This window comes from Muscardinus avellanarius, assembly GCF_963383645.1.
Source record: "Muscardinus avellanarius genome assembly, chromosome: 9".
In the NCBI taxonomy this organism is placed as follows: Eukaryota; Metazoa; Chordata; class Mammalia; order Rodentia; family Gliridae; genus Muscardinus; species Muscardinus avellanarius.
This window is the reverse complement of record NC_137795.1, coordinates 84,004,417-84,026,378: the sequence shown is the minus strand read 5'-3', so window position 1 is coordinate 84,026,378 and position 21,962 is coordinate 84,004,417. Positions and strand designations below refer to the sequence as shown.

At 36.2% G+C, this 21,962-nt stretch overlaps 1 protein-coding gene and 1 pseudogene across 2 annotated transcripts in view; one reads left to right on the top strand and one right to left on the bottom strand.

Annotated features, from left to right (window-relative positions):
* LOC308266826 (large ribosomal subunit protein eL21-like) overlaps window positions 1-3,672 on the top strand; it is a 9,256-nt pseudogene extending 5,584 nt beyond the window's left edge. The window contains exon 3 of the transcript in view: window positions 3,135-3,672. The product of the transcript in view is annotated as a large ribosomal subunit protein eL21-like (transcript). The remainder of the gene's footprint in view (window positions 1-3,134) is intronic.
* Window positions 3,673-12,302: 8,630 nt separating this feature from the next.
* On the bottom strand, window positions 12,303-19,381 carry LOC308266825 (hyaluronidase-4-like; the record flags this gene model as incomplete). The annotated part of the gene is given in 5 exon segments (XM_080701217.1): window positions 12,303-12,329; window positions 12,333-12,377; window positions 12,380-12,778; window positions 15,071-15,160; window positions 18,458-19,381. Coding segments are annotated over 5 exon segments (1,485 nt in total).
* Between the last annotated feature and the right edge of the window lie 2,581 nt (window positions 19,382-21,962).

The window sequence follows — 21,962 nt, the reverse complement described above, 5'->3', positions numbered from 1 at the left end:
CAGATGTCAAGTTGAAGGCACCTGGTTCCATAAGGGTTTAAAGATGTGTTCTGAAAGTCATGGTCCCTAAGAAATGCGACAAACACAATGTTTTATTTCTAAACCCTTAGAGAAAGTACTGAACAAAGTGACATTTTATTGCTGATAATAAAAATATACTCATAAATATTTATCAGAATATAAAGACAGAGCAGAGCCACTGACTTCAAAGCTGTATGCTCAAATTCTGCAGAACTAATTGTTAACCTGCTTTCTGATTTAAAAAAAGCCTTAGTAGAGAAACAACTAATAATAAGCATTCATTTTTTCTCTGATAAATTCTTCTTTTTGAAATATTAATCTCTAAGTATCCCAGAAGAAATAAACTATTTTACTGTGAAATTTTCTTAATTAAGTTTTTTCTGTATTTTTTCTTAACAGCTCAGTACCTATTATATATGATATAATGTATGATCGTGTTTCTTTGGGGCTTAAAATTCATCATAAGGCACTGGATTTTAGTGTGTTTCATATTGTTATCAAAGAACTTAAGTAACATTTTGCAGACCACTAGATTGTTTTTTAGTTTAAAAACTTAAATTAGAAAGCTGAAGATTTAAATCAATTTAATATTATGTTTAGGAGCTTAGATAAAAAACAGGTTGACAGAAGGAACATTTTATTCAAAAATGTGGTCCTAAGACTTTCTGTGCTTTTCCAAGAAACCTGTTTATCTCCGTTGTAAGAAATTTCAAGTCCTAAAGAAAAAGTAATGCTTTTTGGACAAAGACTATATACTTTATACAAAGACAGATACATATGCATATATAGAAAGAGAGAGAAAGAGAGAGAGAGATTGTTTGATACTGGGGATCAAATCTAGGATAATGTACGTACAAGGAAAACACTTTATTTTTTTAATTTTTTTATTGGTGCATTGTAGTCATGCATCTTAATGGGATAAAAGACTTGTGTAGACATACATGCTCACATCACCCAATTAGCCCTTACCCAATCCCCGCCCCATTCCCTCCTCCTCCCTCCTTCCCATGCTTGGCTTAGTGACTGACTTTGATATGTTTGTTTAAGAACATCATGTGCTTTAGAGAGATTCCCTCTTACCCCCCTCCCATCCTCTCAGTTAGGTCACCTTATTTACTCTTCTATAAGATCTCCTTGTTCATCTAGAGTTCCTCCTGTTACTTATTTCTCTTTAGCTTTCACATATTAGGAGAAGCATCTGATTTCTTCTTTTTTTTATGTGGAACATATTGAAAATGGCATACCTTCAAACTATGCTTGGTACCCTCCTGCCTTTCCCCTTCCCCCTCCCAACAATGAGTGTCCAGGTTGACCATGCCATATTTATATTTTTACACAAATTCGGATGTAGCTCCTTCATTAATCAACCTTAGCCTTCTTCCTTTCCTATCCTTCCATTCTAGCTTTGATGAGGTTTCTCCTCCATTGTCTGGAGTCCCTCTGGTATCCCCAATGCTCCCTAGTTTGGGCATATTAGAAAAAGACTTAAGTCCCTTCTCTTTCTGTGTTGGCTGATCTCACTTAACATAATGTTCTTGAGGTCTTTCCATCTTCTCGCAAATGCTATTATTTTATTCTTCTTTATAGCTGAATAGAAGTCCATTGGGTGTATTTCCTATAATTTGGCAATCCATTTATCTGTTGATGGAGACCTAGGTTGGTTTCATATTTTGGCTATTACAAATTGTGCTGCTATGAACATAGGTATGCATATGTTACTGTAGTTCTCTGATTTCAATGATCTGGTATAGCCAGATCATATGGTGGATCCAATTCCAGTTTTCTAAGGAATCTCCACACTGATCTCCATAGTGGCTGAACTAGTTTGCACTCCCACCAACAGTGTAAAAGAGTTCCTCTTTCCCCACATCCTTGCCAACATTTGTTGTTATTGAGTTCTTTATGCTCAAAGCAAGCACTTTATACTGAGCTATATCCCAGTCCAGATAGATTTCCTTAAATACAAAATGCTTTTGCTTTAGAAAAAAAAAATATGGCCTTTAACACTGAATAAATGTGAATTTGCTATTAATGTAGGTGACACTAAAATAGACATTTTCATATATTTTCAAAGCTTAAGTTCATTTTCAAGAAGACAGGAAAAAGAGCAATTTTATACGATCAAGGTAACATACTAGTTCTAAAATTTGTTCAGATGGAGAAACACCGGTGATCTTTGATCAATGACATTCTTTTTTTTTTTCAGTACCAGGGATTTAATCCAGGGACATGACATTCTACTATCTAGATATACCGCCAGCCCTATTTTTTATTCTTTATCTTGAAACAGGGTCTCACTAAGTTGCAAAGGACCTCACTAAACAGCTGAGGCTGACCGCAAACCTGTGATCCTCCTGTCTCAGCCTCCCAAGTACTGGAATTACAAGCGTATGTCACCATACCTGGCTCTGATAATTACATTTATGATAAAAGAAAAGTAACAGTGGTTAATTGTTTAGTGGGTTTTTGGTAGGAATACTGATAAGCCTGAAGAAGTTGTTTAGTATCACAAGGCATCAGAAAATGCCCCCAAACAACACCAGTGCCTTGTTTATTACAAGTAGAAAAATATGCTATTGATAAGTAGACCTTTTCTGATTGAGAACAGAACGAAACTCCAGCCAACAAACAAAGGGATTTGGAGAAATTAGGTGTGAAAAAGAAAATTTGATAGCTATGAAAAAGAGAATTTGATAGTTTGCTGTTATCTCCTTGACTGTATATTAGTTTGGGTGATTAATCTAATTTCAAATATTTTATTAAGCTAGATTATACCTACTCAATTTCAGATCATTTCTCTTGGATCTTTCTAAAGCACCTGAATTCCATTATATTTCATCTAATTATATATCTTTGATGAAGTTTAACTTTGGATATTGTATTTCATTCTTCAGCATTCATGACATTATATTTTCTTTATTCTTCCTCCTGCTTTTCTCTTATAAATCCTTTCTATACTCTGATTTCTTTCTTTGAATTCTATCCATCTACCCTGTGTGTGTTTACAACACAAAATGAGAAAATCTCAGCATTGTATAGAGAAGCCAACAGGCAATAGAAGTTAAAATCATATATTCTCGCTTTCGCCGCCATCTTCCAGTAATTTGCCAAAGTGACAAACACAAAAGGGAAGAGGAGAGGAACCCGTTTATGTTCTCTAGGCCTTTTAGAAAACATGGAGTTGTTCCTCTGGCCACATACCTGTGAATCTACAAGAAGGGTGATATTGTAGACATTAAGGGAATGGGTACTGTTCAAAAAGGAATGCCTCACCAATGTCACCATGGCAAAACTGGAAGGGTCTTTAATGTTACCCAGCATGCTGTTGGCATTGTGGTAAACAAGCAAGTCAAGGGCAAGATTTTTGCTAAGAGAATTAACGCGCGTACTGAGCATATTAAGCGCTCTAAGAGTCGAGACAGCTTCCTGAAGCGGGTGAAAGAAAATGATCAGAAGAAGAAGGAAGCCAAAGAGAAAGGCACGTGGGTTCAGCTGAAGCGCCAGCCTGCTCCACCCAGAGAAGCACACTTTGTGAGAACCAATGAAAAGGAGCCTGAGCTGCTGGAACCTATTCCCTATGAATTCATGGCATAATAGGTGTACAAACAATAAATAAAGTCCCCTGGGCTGTAAAAATGGCAAAAAAAAAAATCATATATTCTCCAGCCAGTCGCCATCATGGCACACTAGATTAAGTTTCCTTTTCTTACCTATTTAAGTTTTTATAGGGTTCTCTACATCTAACAATACTGGGTCTTTTTTTTAAAGGGGAGGCAAGAGTAGGTTACAAGTATAAATGATGACAGCATTTTTATATCCAAACATAGTACTGACACCTATTTTCTGGTAATCAACTGAAATTTCACATTTTAGAAATTTATTTATGAATGGGAACTCAAATGTATAAGTATGGGATGATCTTGCCCACAACCTCTCCCTCTGCTCCTCCCTGTGACTCTACAGCCCTCTTTCCGGCTAACATTTTCACACAGGACAGATTTTCCAAACCAGAAGGCAATCCCTCTGGATTAGGTTGCTGTATGGACATTTGGCTGCCAAGCTCTGACCTCTTGTATTTAACTGATTCACACCTGAGTTTTCAATGCCCTTTGATGTAGTAAACAACATTTTCTACTTGAAATATCCCTATTGACCTTCTGTGAACTTATCAACAAGCTGTCGAACACATTAGATTTAAGCAATCTGAAAATACTTGAGCACATAAAGAGAAAACTGATGAAAGAGTGTTTGCCTGTATTTTCTCCCTTTTTAGGTTTACATCTTATACAATTAACTCTATAGATCAAGCATCTATATCTATCTAGGGTTCTAGATATATATATATATATATATATATATATATATATATATATATATATATATATATATGGTTCAGGCTTCCCCTGCAGGTGTGCAGGTGCACCTTCTCGTGAATGATGAAGCTCTTTGATGTTGCAACTGAATGTGCCTGGAAACCAGATTACCACCAGGTTTTAGTAACAGGTAATTTATGCTATAAGTATGCTTAATTCCTATTTTAAAAACCTTTGTTCTTATAAAGAAAATTGTGTCAAAATACTAAATATAATTTTAAACTGTTTTTATTTTTATGAATTTTTTTATTTTTTCTGTACTGAGGATGGAACCCAGAGACATTCTACCTCTGAGCTACACCCCAGCCCTATCTTTTTTTATTATTTATTTTGAAACAGGGTCTAAGTTGCAAAGGGCCTCACTAAATTGCTGAGGCTGCCTGCAAACCCATATCCTCTGGTCTTAGCCTCCTGAATGCTGGGATTACAAGTGATTTTTATGCATTTTTTAAAAGATCCCTAAAAGCCAGGTGTGTGTGGTGGCACATGCTTGTAATCCCCCGGCTTGGGAGGCAGAGACAGGAGGATCGCGCTGTTTCGAAGCCAGCCTCGCTGGCTTAAGAGACTCTGTTTCCAAATAAAAATACAAAATAGGTCTGGGAGTGTAGCCCAGAGGTAGAAGGGTTTCCAGGAACCCCAGTACCACCAAAACATAAATAAATAAAAGATCCTTAAAAATTAATGGTTCTCCACTCTGGTTGCCCAATCACAGGACATGAGAACTGTCTATAGTTGGATATTAGTAAAGAAACTGAGATTCTGAATTCAATATAGGAACATATCCTAACAAGAAATATGAAGTAAATATTTCTCCATAGAAATCATTTTTAATTTTTAAGTTTATTTGTCCAAGACTGCTAATTGCATAAAGCCTAATTACAATAAACCCTGTATCTTAAGAATGCTTAAGATATATTTTAATTTTTAATTATAACCTTGAGAGGACCTCTTTCTTAATAGAGTATGAAAATTCAAAAATGTTCAAATCACAGATTTTCATTTGGATTAAGAGTACAATAAATTTGTTCCTCAAGGTCTATGTCAAAGACGCAATTGCAGTCTAGAATCACAGCCAGTTCTTGAATCAGCCAATATATTGTGTCAATACTTCTTGAAGAATGATTTTTTCAAATATATATGATATGAGGGAGCATGGGATTCACTTATTTAGGTTTAATATGAGCATTATACCCCTACTTAGTGCTTAAGAGACTTTCTTCTGTGGAAAAAACAAATGGAGATTATTCCTGTAAGAAATTCACAGCATCTGCATTCTACTATATGGTGAAAAAAATTTAAAAATGTGCTAAACTAGGGAAAATAAGGCTTCAACAAACAAGTAATTATGGATGAGGATGTACATATAAATATAACTTTAATTACTGAATTTTCTAAAGCTTTCAAGAATCATATTCACATAGTTGATTGTTAAGGAAATGTTACAAATTTTGATTCTCAAACAATAATGAAAAATTAATACTGAATCTTTGCACATGGTTGATCTGTAACTTGCTTTTTATTACATATTTTTAACTTTCCTCATTAACAACTTTTTTAACTCTTTTCTCACAACTCTTCTTAACCACTGATTGAGAATCTGAGTGCGTCAATGATAAGTCTTATTATGGAATAATCAAGTTGAGTTCTAATTGACAAGGCTGAAAAACTCATGTGACTAAGCTGTCTCAGATATCACCACAACAGCATCACATGCATTAATAACTCTCGCAAGTCACAGTGACTCTAATCTGTGTCCCATTTAACAGGGAAATTCTAAAAGCCATGAAACAAACAGGTCAACCCAGTGTCTTTAATTCTACCTGATGAGTATGTAAGGGAGTCACTTGTTACTTGGAATGAAAAAATCTATGCGAGAAATCAGAGTTTTATATAAAGGTGAGATCGAGAATAAATATGATTTTTAAAATAATTCAAGTCGACATAAGTAGTTACAAAAGTTTTGCCTTATTGAGTTTCTGTTTGCTTTGTTTTAATGTGGGGTTTTTGGGGAAAACAAAGTTTGTACACTATTCAGGAGCTGAGAATGACAAAGTGCGAAATACCAAATTTTATTGCTTAAACTATACTATGAACTAATAAGTTTTTAAATTTTAACTTTGATATATGCAGCCATTGAAGACGATAACTGCTTTCCACGTTATTAGAAAAACTTCTTCACTTTAAGATTTTTCTCTCTCCAGTAGATTAAATGAAATATCTTTCTCATGCCATTTTGGTGCTTTTTTTATCCGTTTGGGGAAAATCTAATTATTTAAATGTTTTACATTTATTTATACTCTTCCCAATTATGAAGAGATTTTGTTTTGTGAGATGCCTGTTGATTGTTATTTGTAAATATTCAGCCACTTTGTTAGTATTTGGAAAGAAAATTTAAAACCGATTTTTGTGACCAGAAATAATCATTTTCTTTTAAAAATGTGTTCCTAAAAACTGTAATTTGTTCCAGATAGCAGCCTTCTAGTATTAACCATCATAGTAAGTATAATAACTATAGAATAAGTTATGAAAGCCATACTGCATTAAGGATTATACAAAAATTAAACTTTTATCAAATAAATGCACTATACTGTAATGAAAACCATTTATATGTCTATAATGCTAGCTCGAGGAATTCTTCACAGCTATAATTTATTTAAAAATATGAGAAAGTCGTGGCTCTTTCTTAAAGCCATATGCCCCTGTGGTTTATTTCTAGTTAATTACTCACCTGCTTTGTGAAATACATTTTTACACTGTCACTAGGTATCGTAGTAGGCTATGATGACCCCACATACCACAACAATCTGTTTTTCAGGAATTTGTACATGCAGAAGAAAAATAAAACAAGTCCTGGATAGTCATCAAAGGAAGAACATTTTCGAATATAAATTTACAATAAATTTAAAAATAACTGAAATTTCGCACAACTGTCTATGACTAATGTATTTGTTGTTGAGTGCTGGGTTCATAAAAGCAAGCTCCCATTTTGAGAGGTAGCACATTGGAATTGTAAATAAAGTGAAGCTGAAAAGGAAATTGTAATATGCCACGGAATAAAATTTATTCTCTTCTAACTGCTCTAAGAAAACATATTTCTAAAACAATTTTAAAGTTTTTCAAGTAGAATAAAACATGTATTTTACCTTTGCTTTTGTTTGTTCCTGGTCCTTTAGTCACCTGGTACAAAGCAGAGGTCGAGTGGCAAAGGATGCCCCACCAGCTCAGAGAAACCTGTCATTACAGAGGTGACTCAGTCCTCCACGTTACACTGGAGGCTTGCATTACATCTCTTTATAACCTGAGGCAGACTCTCTTAAAAGCATCTTAGTCTAAGTGACCATTGCTTTCTGAAAATACCCAATTTAAATTCACTAACTTAAAAAGGGAGAAAGAAAACTCTGAATGAGACTTTCATTGGAAAATAAAGACTCACGGAAAGCTGTACATTTAAGATTTCCAGATTAAAGAGAAAAAAGAGTATGTTTTATGTACTATGACCTGTATGATTTTAAAAACTAGATCCTAATGTGTTTGTCTTGATGATAATAGGATGACTAACTTTTATTGGGGCATTAAGTATCATCTTGAGAAAATACAATGTGAGTTTACTAGAACAAATGGCTCAGGATGGTGAGCTGAGCAGGTGTTTTTATTTACTGTGTAATTTCAGCAAATGTCATTAGAGAAAATACAATATAAAGCTGAAAACAGGACGGGGTGACATGACTCCAACATTGAAAATAGGTGAAACTGATTAAGCCAGAATTTTTTTTTTTAAAAAAAAGTAAAGACCAAGAAAACTACTTTAGAGGTAAGAGGAATGAGGTATAAAAATAAAAATCATAACACTCTAAAAATGGAAGTGGTATTATTGGAGCAATCAATTAAAATAGTGTTTCCAGTATAGCAGATGCAATCAGAAACTTCCCAAGAGAACATAGAATCATGAGCAACACAGACATTGAACCTCCAAATATTTAAATATCTCTTTATATATGGGGTTTTGTTTGCCTATTGAACTAAATGCAAAGCAGATTAAAAATGGATATAATCTCCTAGTTTGGCACATAAGGGGTAAAAAAAATAAAAGGCTCTTCACCTCATAGGTGAATTACACTCCTCTTCCATGATAATTTTCTCCTTACTTCAATAATTATGGAGGCTCCCACCAACCTGCCTGTTTTCTACTAACACACGCCAGATGGAATCTAACTTGTCAACATGCCTCAACCCCTTTCATAGAGGCCATCCTTTCATTGCAACACAGAAAACGAAGCAATCACATTACCAAAAATAAATAAATAAATAAATAAATAAATAAATAAATAAAAGGGAGTTCTTTGAAATAAGTGAATGTCAAAATATGGTAGAGACTCATCTAATATTAAAATACAAAACAAAAACAAAAATATCTGAGAGGAAAGCAACACACAATGCTCATGTAGAAGGTACACGATCTCCTAATATTTTTGTAAGTGAATAGAAAATGAAAGAAAAATCACTTGAAAAATATTGAAGTAGATTATTTTGAGCTAAGCATGTGATTCTCACTTAGAAGAGAACATCAAAGAGCTTTGTAAAGAATGTCTTCAGTATAAAAATAAACATGACACCAATTTACTATGGGTAAAAAGTAAGATTATAACATTATGCTTGTGAGATAAAGATATATACTCCTTTTGATTAAAAAAAATGATTGATGTAGACCAATTAGTGATCAGGAAAAATATCTAATCAAAAGTACCTAATCAAAATGTTTGTGTTGCCTGGTGATGACACATGCTTGTAATCCTAATACTTGGGAGGCTGAGACGAGGATCTCAGGTTTGAGGCCAGCCTCAGCTACTTAGTGAAGCCCTCCCCAACTTGGTGAAAATCTGTTTCAAAATAAAGAATAAACAAAAATAGGGTTGGGTGTAGTTTGGAGGTAAAATGCCCCTGAGTTCCATGTCTAATACCATAAAAAAAGTTTGTGTTGGAAAAAAGGGGCCTGAGATTTTTTAAGCATTTATTGGGAGATAGTTAACAATGCTGCCCTAGACAATAGGCTAATAGTCAGTGGTCAGGTAATTTAAGAGAGGGACCAGCCTTCCTTGGATTTCTAGCAGATACAACTTATCTTAGAAGTATCATTTACTAAACTTAGGCAAACCAAAATACATTACAATAGAAACTGTTTTTCATAATTTGTTTTTAACTTGAGAGCAGATTGCCTTCTACAAACCAAGATTTGAAGAATTCATTATTAGAAATGTGGCGGTTCAAGTTGGGTGTGATGGTGCATGCTTGTAATCCCAGTACTTGGGAGGCAGAGATGGGAGAATCACAGGTTCTCTGCCAGCCTCTGCTAATTAGTGAGGTCTTCCGCAACTTAGTGAGACCTTGTTTCAAAATAAAGAATAAAGCCGGGCATGGTGGTGCATGCTTGTAATCCCAGTATTTGGGAGGCTGAGACAGGAGGATCACAGGTTTACAGCCAGCATCAACTACTTAGTGAGTCCCTCCTCAAATTAGTGAGACCTTATTTCAAAATAAAGAATTAAAAATAGGGTTGAGGATGTAGCTCAGGGGTAGAATGCCCTTGGGTTCAATCCCCAGCAAAAGAAAGAGAGAAAGAAAGGAAGAAAGGAAGAAAGGAAGATGTGGGGACCCATTAAGGTTTTCCCCTAAAACAATATTTCTGACTCAGCTGATTGTCCTTTTCCCAGAGTCAACAATGTTAGGGGTCATGAAAAGTTCAAAGTAAAAGGTCTGAGAAAAGATCAGGTGGTGATGGCACGAGGGTATTGATTGACCTGCCTGCGATGTATGTGCTTTGGATCTGTCTTTATTGTATCCGGATGGTGATAGCACGAGGAGATTGATTGACCTGAAACTGTGTGAATACTTCAAGAGAAATAAACCCGGGGTCACCCCAACAGAGATTGGCAACCCTCCCGTGCTTCAAGAGAAGTAAATTAAAATTCTTTGAATAAAATTCTTAGAATAAAATTCTTTCATCCTCACTCCTCTCTTCAGAACTTGTACTTTTGCCAGCTGGCCCCAGCAGACAGAGAGAGAGAGAGAGAGAGAGAGAGAGAGAGAGAGAGAGAGAGAGAGAGAGAAGAGAGAAGAGAGAAGAGAGAAGGGGAGGGGAGAGAGGGAGAAGAGAGAAGGGGAGGGGGGGAGGGGAGGAGAGGAGAGGAGAGGAGAGGAGAGGAGAGGAGAGGAGAGGAGAGGAGAGGAGAGGAGAGAAAAGAGAAAGGCAGGCGGGCGGACCGGCTGTGAGTGTATCTCATAGGTAGAATGCTCCTGGGTTCAATCCCTGGTAACACACACACACACACACACACACACACACACACACACACGTGACAGTTCCTTTTGTTTCGTTTCTTTTACTTATCAAATATAAGTGAAGCAAAACTTAATACTTTCTTATTTAGAAAAAAATAAATGATTAAACATGAGCAATAGAACTGAAGTATTTCCTATTTTCCTCTGTACATATTATATGACTTTTAAATCATCCACCTCAATCCTTGTTATGCTCCAATTATTTTGGAGGTGCTGTTAATTTAAACAATGGACTTCTGTATATACTGTCTTAGATGTATTCTTTGATGGTTGGCAAAACCAGCTGTTCCTCTTTCATTGTCTCCATGTCTTGTCCTCATCTTCAAAATAGTGATAATATTTGTCTTTCCCTCCTTTATTAAAATACATTTATTATCAGAACCCTGAAACAGTAATTGTTGAAGAATGTATCTAAGTTTAGAAGGATCCATTTCTTTCTACTTATAATGTCTTGGTACCAACTTTAGTACTTATAAAAACATTTTATGTTTGGACATACGAATCAAATTCCTTCAGTCTTGTGCAGCAGGATATCAAAAAAAAAGGAACTTATTAAAGTAACCCCCAATTTAGCTTATTCTATCTCACTGCCTTTTTAAAGTAACTCCCAATTTAGCTTATTCTGTTTCATTGCCCTTTTAACTTTTACTATCCCCTCATGAAAGAATAATTAACAAGTGGACAAATTAATGATCTGAAATAGGAATCCAAATGCAATCTGCTCATCAAAGACCTATATCAGAATGAAGTATATGTGAAAGTAAAATATTTGAAAGGTGCCAGACAGAAAAATATCTTTCCTAACTCAAAGGAGGAGAAAATCTTTGGGGTATGATTATCTCTTTTAAGTCATTGTTAAAGATGACTTACATTATAGCTAGATCAGGTTAAGTGACCACATTGAATTTTTCAAATGAATTGCTAGCTATTGAGAACTGACTAGTTGCTTAGGTACAGAATACTTGAATGAACCAAGTACCAAGTAGAAGACTTTCCCACATAAATACCATCATATGGGAGTCTAATAGGACTTATCTCCTATTACTTATGATTGCCCAATAAATACCCAACATACTTCAGATACTAAAGTTAAGCCCCACCGTACTCATTTATAGTGTCTGGCTTATCCCTATAACTTGGTATCCTGGCATCATCTGTACTTTTAGGTATTCCCAATCCTTGGGGTACAAACAGCTATTTTCTTTTGACTTGTTCTTCCTTATTCCGAGAAGGCTTTTCTCCAGATGTGCTCTTTGCCTGCTCTTCCTACCTCCTGAACATCTATCTCCTTAGAGAGCCTTTACTTGACTATATAAATTTTCCAGTGTTTTCTAATGCTTCATAATTCCCCTATCTTGCTTTTTCTCCACAGCATGTATCACTACCAGATATATGTGTGCTTATTGTTTATCATTGTTCATTTTCTTATAAAAGTTCAAACTCCCCAAGGACAGGCATATTCACATCCTTGTTGCATGATGTAAATAACTATTATGTCAATGAATGGAGTCAATGATTCCTTTCTTAATTTTTAATTTTAAAACCAATACATTTTGTAGATGCAATTTGAAGCTAAAGCAAGTCAACATTTTCTACTCTCTAGTATTTCAACAAAAATATCGACATTATATAGGGAGTAAAAAGATTTTCAACAGAATCACAGGTAAGCTCATGCCAAGAAAAACTGATGAGCTGAAGTTAGCAACAGGAGCCTTGTTCTTCCATCTCAAGGGGACTGAAGATGGAATGTGGCAAGATTCTCCGTGCCAGCTGGAATAGCAGTGGCACACAAATCCATTCTTCATGTCCATTACTGTCTTCAGTTTACTCTGTTTAGAGATGACAAATCTGAAGCCTTTTTGGGGAACATATTTCTTACGGCTGCTTTCAGGCATATGCAGGTAAGAGGAGGATTCGGGTGTCTTCCGAACACATCTTCCGTGACTGTGGCATAGGCTTTGGCTGCAGAGCTCGGCTGCAGAGGTGATATTCACAGCATAGTGGCCCAATGACCCTTGAACAGCTTGTTGCACAGATAAGCAGTTCTCCTGTAGGGAACACCGAGAACTGCTTAAATCACTCTCAAAACATGAATCTGTTATCCAGGAGGAATTGATACCTGAAAACATTGTCATTTGTAAGGCTAGGGATGAAGAGTAGTTTAGTGAATTATTCAGTCAAATGAAGATAAGCCTTTATCAGAACACGGGGGTGGTTACCAATTTTTCATTTGGGGAACCAGGAGAGAAGATTTGGAGCCATAAGTAGGCTCCACAGTAACTTTCCTATGTAGCTGTTCAAGGGTCCACCCGTCGGCAGTGCAAAACAGTACCGAGTTTCTTTCCCATGCTACAAGGTGTTTGAAGGCATTTTCTGGTGGTAACTAACTTCATAATGAAAGTCCTACAATCTGATCCATGGGAGAAAAAAATAGGATGGCTGAGTATGAATGTCTTACCAATAAACAGAGAGAGAGAGAGAGAGAGAGAGAGAGAGAGAGAGAGAGAGAGAGCAAGAGCGCCTTCATAGTACGCAAGAGCACATTCTGCAGCCAGGGGCAGGGTGGCGTTATTCCTTTGATTAGGAAGGCTATAACCCAAGCATAATATACATAAATGTATATTAGGTGGAACATATTTTTCTGCAACTTTCTTTTTAAACATAACATTTAAGAAAAATTTTCAGCTCTAATTCCAGCATTTGGTAGGCTGAGACAGGAGGATCATGGTTCATGGCCAGCCTCAGCTATTTAGTAATGCCCTCTGTGACCCTGTTTCAAAATAAAGAATTAAAAATAGGGCTGAGGGTGTAGCTAGGAGGTAGAATGCCCCTGGGTTCCATCCCCAGTACAGAAATAAAAAGAAAATTCAATGTTGAAATATGTCACTTTTTTTATTCTTTATTTTGAAACAGAGTTTCACTGAGTTGCAAAGGGCCTCACTAAGTAGTTGAGGCTGTCCGCAAATGGCTATCCTCCTGTCTCAGCCTCCCAAATGCTGGGATTACAAGCATGCACTACCACACCTGACTCAAAACATGTCACTTTTTATTGTAGCTGCTATTTAGTACTTTATAATATAAACATACCATACTTTATTTATCCATCAGTCAGTTTTTAGGAGGCAGAAGATAAAAGACCATTATTTACAAACCCAGCATGTTGGTGAGCGCCTGCAATCCCAGTACTTGGGAGGCTGAGACAGAAGGATGGCAGGTTGGGTCCAACCTCAGCAGCTTGGCAAGACCCTCTTTCAAAATTTAAAAGGCACACGCTTATAATCTCAGCATTTGGGAGGCTGAAACAGGAGGATTGCGATTTTTGGATAGCTATAATCCCAAGCCTGTTTTATTTTTGTTTTGAAAGAGGGTCTTTCTGGGTTACTCTCTCATTACTGGCTGAGGCTGTCCTCAAACCTACAATTATTATCACTATAAGGTCTGATTGTGAGGTCCAGCCATGAGGTCTGGCCAGAGAGAATCAAGAACAGAGACCTCAGAACAGCCCTTATCATCCCCTGCCCTAACCCCATAAATTCACGGCTCTGGCCTGGTGTCAAGTCCACCAACTGGAGAAATACACACCTGCTTTGCCTTCCCTCCCTTCTAACATTCCATAAAAGGCCCCAAGTCTGTAAGGAAGGGTACTCCTGACTCTCATGGTCTTTCTCTCCTGGTCAGCTGTCTTCTTCCAGATGTTATCCCTGAATAAAGCCTGCCCTTGCTGTAGAGATGTGCTTTCTTTGTCCCTATATAACCCAACAATAATCCTCCTGTCTCAGCCTCGCAAATACTGGGATTACAAACATGCAACACCACACGTGGCTTTAGAATTAGATTTATATAAACCTTTATATAAAATGTTTTTCCTACCTATGTGCATTTCTATCATAATAATCCAAAATATAAAGAACCATTTTTGGAGAATCCACCCTCCTTTATGTAGATGAAATAATTGTATTTTTTTAATTTTTTTATTTTTTGTCATATATATTTTGCCATTTAATCTGCTAAAATTCCAATATGGTAGGTTTAATGCAAGTGCTACTTTTTGGATAGAGAATGTGAGTCTCAGAGAGGTTAATTAACATGCCCTAAATTACACCTTTGGAATGAAATAACCAGTTTCTCACTTTAGGCTGCCTGATTGAAGAGGGTGTTCTTTTCACCCTTCTATTAACCACACTGTTTGGCATAAAGTAGATGCCCAGTGTTAATCCCCATACTCTTTGACTTCCTCAAAATCAAATGAACAGACACCAGCCACCATTTGGTCCTGATGTAAATTTTGTGAAACTACTATCTAGAATATACTTAAGATGTGGACAAAAATAAATGCTTACCTTAGAAGCAGAAGACTCACCATCTCCCCACAATATTACTCCTGCTGCTCCCAGTGCCGCACTTTCACCAATCGTATGAACCAAGTCCTCCTAGAAAAGAGAAGCATCAGGAACAGCTTCTGCCAAATCAAATTTAGCCAGATAATTCAATAAGAAGGCTCAACCCAGCAACTAAGAAATAATGTTATCTTTATTATCTCTAAGATGATAATGTTATCTCTAAGATGAATAATGTTATCTTTGTGTGTGTGTGTGTGTGTGTGTGTGTGTGTGTGTGTGTTACTGGGGACTGACTGAGCATTCTACCACTGTGCTACACTCTCAACCTGAGTCATTATATGTATTTTATTTTATTTTTTGTAGTACTGGGGATGGAACCCAGGGGCATTCTACCTCCGAGTAACACCCCAAGACCTATTTTATTTTTTATTTTGAAACAGGGTCTCACTGAGTTGCAAAGGGCCTCACTAGGTAGTAGCTGAGGCTGTCTGCAAACCACGATCCTCCTGTCTCAGCCTCCCAAATGATGGGATTACAAGTGTGTTCCACCATGTCTGGCTTTTTTATTTTTTATTTTGAAGTATGGCCTCACTCAATTATGGTACTCTGACCTTACTTGCTACTTGCTTACTTGAACCTACAATCCTCCTGTCTCAGTCTCCCAAATACTGAGATAATTACAGGCAAGTACCACTGTGCCTACTGTTTGGTTTTGAAAGCAGAAGATTATAGTGATATTGTATTTGTACTTCAAATTTTGTTAAGATAAATCTCGTGTTAAGTTTTCTTACAGCAAAATTTATTTTCCCTTGCATTCTTAGCTTATTTGATAAATACTTACTATGTTCCTGGCAACATTCTAGACACTGAGATATAAAAGTAAAATCAATTCCAGTTTTGATTCTTGACAGAGTTCTTTGGAGTGATCTTTGAGGCAGACATACACAAATAATTGCAATATAATAAATCAATATCTGTATCATTAGCACCCACAGCATATATACATGAGGACAAATGCTTAATTTTGCATGGAAGAGCCTGGAAGTCTTCCTTAAACAGGTGAAATTTCAGATAGGTCTTTGAAAATGAGAATAAATTCGTGAGCGAGTCTAGAGAGAGGAGTCTCATGTCCAGAAGGATCATGAGGACACAGGCTCATGCACAAGCAGGAGCACAGTCCACCCTGGGAACTGCTGGTCACTTCTTGATGTAAACTACACAGATCCAGGGGTAAGGAGTGAAAGCATATGAATCCTTGCATATAATCAGAATTCAAAAACAAATGAGACTGCATGGATTATTATATTTTACTGTTATTATTAATAACATTATTCTTGACACATTGTAGGCACTCAATAAATAAATTTTGAACAAATGAATATAATCTCGTCTTTTTTCCCCAAATAGATCTGAAAAGCAGCATGATTTGAAAAATCTGTCACTTGAGTAATATCTTAGTGAGAAGACTTTGGTAGGCATAACTAAAGTCTCTAAAATATCTAGACAACTGGTCTTTGGAATTTTTTTTCTGTGCTGCACCAGAAGGTAAATTAGAACTAGTGCTATGAAATTATCCAGAGGCAAAGAAAATTCAACACACTCAAGAATCTTTAAAGAATGAATATTGCCCCCATACGGCAGCTTTCCTTCTGATACAAAATGTGCTAAAGCAGAGGCTAGGTAAGAAAGAATATTTGTACGGGTGGGAAGTGGATTAGATATTGCTGTGATTCCTTTAACTTTTTGCCATGATGCTATGATGTTTTTTCTCCTAAAGTTATTGACTGAGCACACAATTTTGGGTACCAATAAATGTGCAATGATAAAACTGTCCTAATCAATAACATTGCAATTAAGAGATTTTATTCTTAAATATGTTAGGAAGAATTGCTACTGCTTTGAATTTGGCCTGATCTCAAACCTAAGTGGTCTATAAAAAAGAGCTGTGTATTGTCTATCCCAAACTCTACTTCTGTGTTGGGTAATAAAAAAAATAGAACTGCTTAGCAAGTAAGTTGGTACACACCTATAATCCCATTATTTAAGAGTCTGAGACAGGGGGATTGCAGATTGGAGAACAACCTCAGAAACTTAGCAAGACTCTCTGCAACCTAACAAGATCCTGTTTTATTATTATTATTATTTATTATTATTATTATTATTATTATTATTATTATTAGGTGGTACTGGGGTTCCTGGAAACCCTTCTACCTCCGGGCTACACTCCCAGACACCTATTTTTTATATTTGGAAACAGGGTCTCTTAAACCAGCAAGGCTGGCTTCGAACCTGCGCGATCCTCCTGTCTCCGCCTCCCAAGCGCGGGATTACAAGTGTGCGCCACCACGCCCGGCCTCAAGATTCTATTTTAAAATTAAAAGTTAAATAGATCTAGGGGTGTAGCTGAGAAGTAGATTGCCCCTGGGTTCAATCCCAGTTTCAATAAATAAGAATTGTTGGTTCTCTGGCATGGAGACTTAAGGGCTTTTATTTTTTTTAATTGGGCCTACATCTACTGATTGCATCCTTATAAAATGTTCTAAGTGACTATCTAGCTAATGTTTGAATACTTGAAATTTCTGCAAACTCATTATCTTCCAAACAAATTCACCCTACATCTCTGGTGTGCTTTCCTCTTTATGTTAAGCCTTGACAATATCTGTCTACATAAGTCATTTTTATTCCCTTGACACTAACTGCTGGACAGCATTAACTACTTAAAGAAATAATCAAGCTGGGCATGGTGATGCACACTTGTAATCCCAGCATTTGGGAGGCTGAGACAGGAGGATCTCTGTCTGTTGACAGCGTCAGCTACTACTTAGTGAGGCCCTTTGCAACTCAGTGAGACCCTGTTTCTTATTAAAGAATAAAAATAGGGCTGGGTGTGTAGTTCAGAAGTAGAATGCCCTTGGGTTTCAACCCCAGTACTACAAAAAAAAATATTCATTAGAATCTATGATATTTTTCTATTAATCTAATAGATTAAAACAAAAAAAGTGTACCTAATAATTTAGCTCAACGTCTCCTTTGTATGTTTCTAATTTGGTAATTGCTGCTATATTTTCATATTGGGAAAATGATTCTGAAACATATCTCTGGTTAAAATTAATCTGTTACATTACTTAACTAAAGTTTACCAACTATCCTGCAAAAAAAAAATTCTTGCAATTTCTAAGCTGGTAAGAATCATTATCCAAAAGCTATATGCACACATCTAATTGCCAGCAATAATGTTTCAAAATTGAGATGGCATTTGAAGAAATATACTCTTAAAAATAGAATAGCATTATGTTATTATGAAGAAAAATCCTAAAGCATTTCTTTCTAGACTTTATATGTCATTCTACCAAATTTTCATTTATTTGAGTGACTATTTTTTCTTACCTCTGACAGAGCTTCAATACTATTCAAATAAAACAGTCTGGAAAAAATAAAAACTGGCAGGACATAGTCAGGTCTAGCCATCTCGGCGATTCTCATGGCTTCTCTAACTCGGTAATGAACAAACCTCAGTGCGTTTAGACTTGACTTCAGTATTTTATCCAAGTAGATTGAAGGGTAAAGTGCTGCACTTTTGCCCCACAGCCACAGGAGTTGGTCGTTGCGCAAAACCTCATCATTTGGGCAGTTACCTGTGTATAACTCTGGATTTATCCTGTAGTCGTAATTGTAGCAATCTGGATAGAGATAAAAGCCCCATAAGTGTTTTGGTCTCATCTCTAAAGCCAGCGTGAGAGTGACATTCATAAAACTCCGTCCGGCCTTTTCAAATTCCCGTCGGGCAACTGTTGCCACTTCTGCTTCTGACCAGTTGGGATGGTGGTATCTAGTGAAAGCCAAGGAGTGGGTTCTATATACAGTTCTGCTGCCCCAATTCCTATCCCACTGGGGTTTCCAGCTTTCCCAATCAATAATAACAAGTCCTTCTGATTGCCACCAAGAGACAGTGTCTAAAATGTCATCGGCTGTTTTCCTAAGGTGTTTAGAAAGGCTCATATTCTGTGGTATCCCTCCATTAAAGGACTTTCCCTTGTTGGAGAAATAAGGGTAATATCCCAACTCATTTGGATAAAATATGGCAATTGTTGATCCACTCTGAGTCTGTGAAGGATTCGCTATGATGTTGAATTCGTCAAGATTCATATTCACATTGAAGAAATGATTGCAATGCATTGTTGGGGCAGCCCAGAAAATGTTGAAAGGCTGGTCCTTGATCACCGGAGGCAGCGCTGGTTTGGGGGCTGGCTGAGCACTCATGATGAACACCAGCAGCTCTCCCAACAATGGCACCCACCACAGGTTTACCATGGCATCTAGTTTTCCACATTACTGTAGTCTCTTAATAATAAGAGGAAAAATATTGTACACAATAGATTAAAATGTTGTTTTTAGTACACAATAGATAAATATTTAAAGATTTATGTAGGCCTCATTTAGAGTTTCAATTGAACAAAAAAAAGATACTATCCCTCCCCTGGATGTAAAAATAAAAAATAAAAAATCCAGTGAATACAAACTAAAAATTTTTTCAGGCAAATCTTTAGCTCTAAAAACTCTACCTATAGCTGGGTGTGGTGGCACACACACATAATCCCAGTATTTGGGAGGTTGAGACAGGAAGATCAGGTGTGAGGACAGCCTCAACAGCTACTTAGTGAGGCCCTTTGCAACTCAGTGAGACCCTGTTTCAAAATAAAGACTAAAAAATAGGGCTGGGCTGTAACTCGGAGGTAGAATGCTTCTGGGTTCCATCCCCAGTCCCACAAAAAAAAATAAATAAATAAATAATAAACTCTACCTACTAACTGTTCTTAATTTATAACTCTGAGTATCGCTTAAACCATCATGTACTCACAAGCCTTTGGCTAGAAAGAAAACTAGAAGAGAAAGTCAAGATAGATTGTTGTAACTCCTTACTAATTACTGGAAAATGACGCCAAGGACATGACCAGTTGGGAATTAACAAATGCTGGCATTTGTAACAAATATTAAAGAGAATAAAAATAGCAAACCATTCACAATACCTTTTATGTGAGTTGATGTGCACTGACCTCAAAGGTGTGTTGAATTGTTTTAAAGATAAACAGCAGTTACTCCTGGAACTAGCATAAGCTGAACAAAAACCGTCAATTATTGTTTGTTGATGATGAATCTGATGCTATCATCTTCCCTTAAGTACAAAAATAAGTCTAAAAACCTAATATTTCTTTAAATTCATTGTTTTTTCATGAAAAATTGGACTTTACTTTTAGCAGTTAAATTCCAAGTGAAACTTGGCTCTTCAGTCCCTTCTAGTCAGTTAGGATTAAAAACTGCCAAAGAATCTCCCTGGAATATAACGACTATGAGTTGATGCCTTTCCAGCCAATAAGATCTCACCCTGAAAGCAATGTGGTTGAAGGTATTTATCAAATTTACTTTATCAGATATTGTATATACATTTAAATAAAGGAATCACAGATTTACTTTTCTGACTTAATTAAATTTGGTCTTCTTTAAGAGTCATGCATTATTTCTTATGTAGTTTTTGTTATTTTTAATGTGTTAATTGCAGGGAGGGAACAGCCCAAATCACACATCATCATAATAATACCAATATAATAATAATATAAATTATTACAACATAGCACTCCAAGTTTGTAAAAGAACTTGAGTAAATCATAGGCTCTCTGCACACTGAATTTTTAAATCAACAAATATGAATGATAAATTACTCTTTAATACATTGAATTTGATTAAGACCTGATTTGCATGACTTTTTTTTTATTTTTTTGCAGGTCTGGGGATGGAACCCAGGGGCATTCGACCTCCAAGCTACACCCCCTGCCCTATTTCTTATTCTTTATTTTGAAAGCAGGTCTCACTGAGTTGCAAAGGGCCTCACTAAGCAGCTGAGGCTGTCCATGAACCACAATCCTCCTGTCTCAGCCTCCCGAATGCTGGGATTACAAGCATGGGCCACCATGCCCGGCACTTGAGTGACTTTTGTAGTATGGCACCAGATGAATCTCCTAAGACACCATCAACCACTTTACTTCTCCCCACTCGACTTACTGTGACCCTGCAAGGGAGAACAAGCATTCTCCATCTTTGTTGTTCAGAAGCATCTAAGAATGCCCACTCGTCATAAAAATTATTCTTAACTTCACTTTTGTTGTGATTGTGTATATTGTATGAATGTACATTGTATAAATGCCTAACAAACTGTTAACATTCTTGGAAATAAATCTTTATTAAATACCATAATTACATTAAACATTTTAGAGACAAAGGTACAAAAAGTCCAAAATATGTGCTTTAATAAAATCCAATTTCAAATTTCCTCCTAGTAGATTTTAATCATATTTTCTGTGTATATAAGCCATGCAGAATCTTTGTCACTCTTATGTAAAATGTATCATTTTCGTATTATCTTGGCCTCCAGTATTCATGCTATAACAAACTTCTACTACAGTAGTAACACAATTATGCATTATGAATTTCATATAAATTTTTAAATATAGTGAATTATTTCTACATGATGCTAAGATTTTATTCTTTTTTAAACCATTTTCTTGTTATTCAAAGTATAAAATTAGGTCTATATTATCCCATTTATAACTTATATACACACAGACACTTGAATTCATTGATTATCTGCTCTTACATTGAGACTGGAAGCAGAGTGAAAGCCAGGGGAGGAGAGAATGGATATAATCCTGTAGGCCACACCCTCAGGGAGCCTTCCTCAGCAGCCAAGCCCCACCTCCAACATGGCTGCCTTGTGTCCCTGAGGTCTAGACGGGTATTCTAAATAAAAACCATAGCACTAATATATACTAAAATTAATGAAGCTGCAAGTAAATAAATAAATACATAAATAAATAAATAAAATTTAAAAAATTGAATT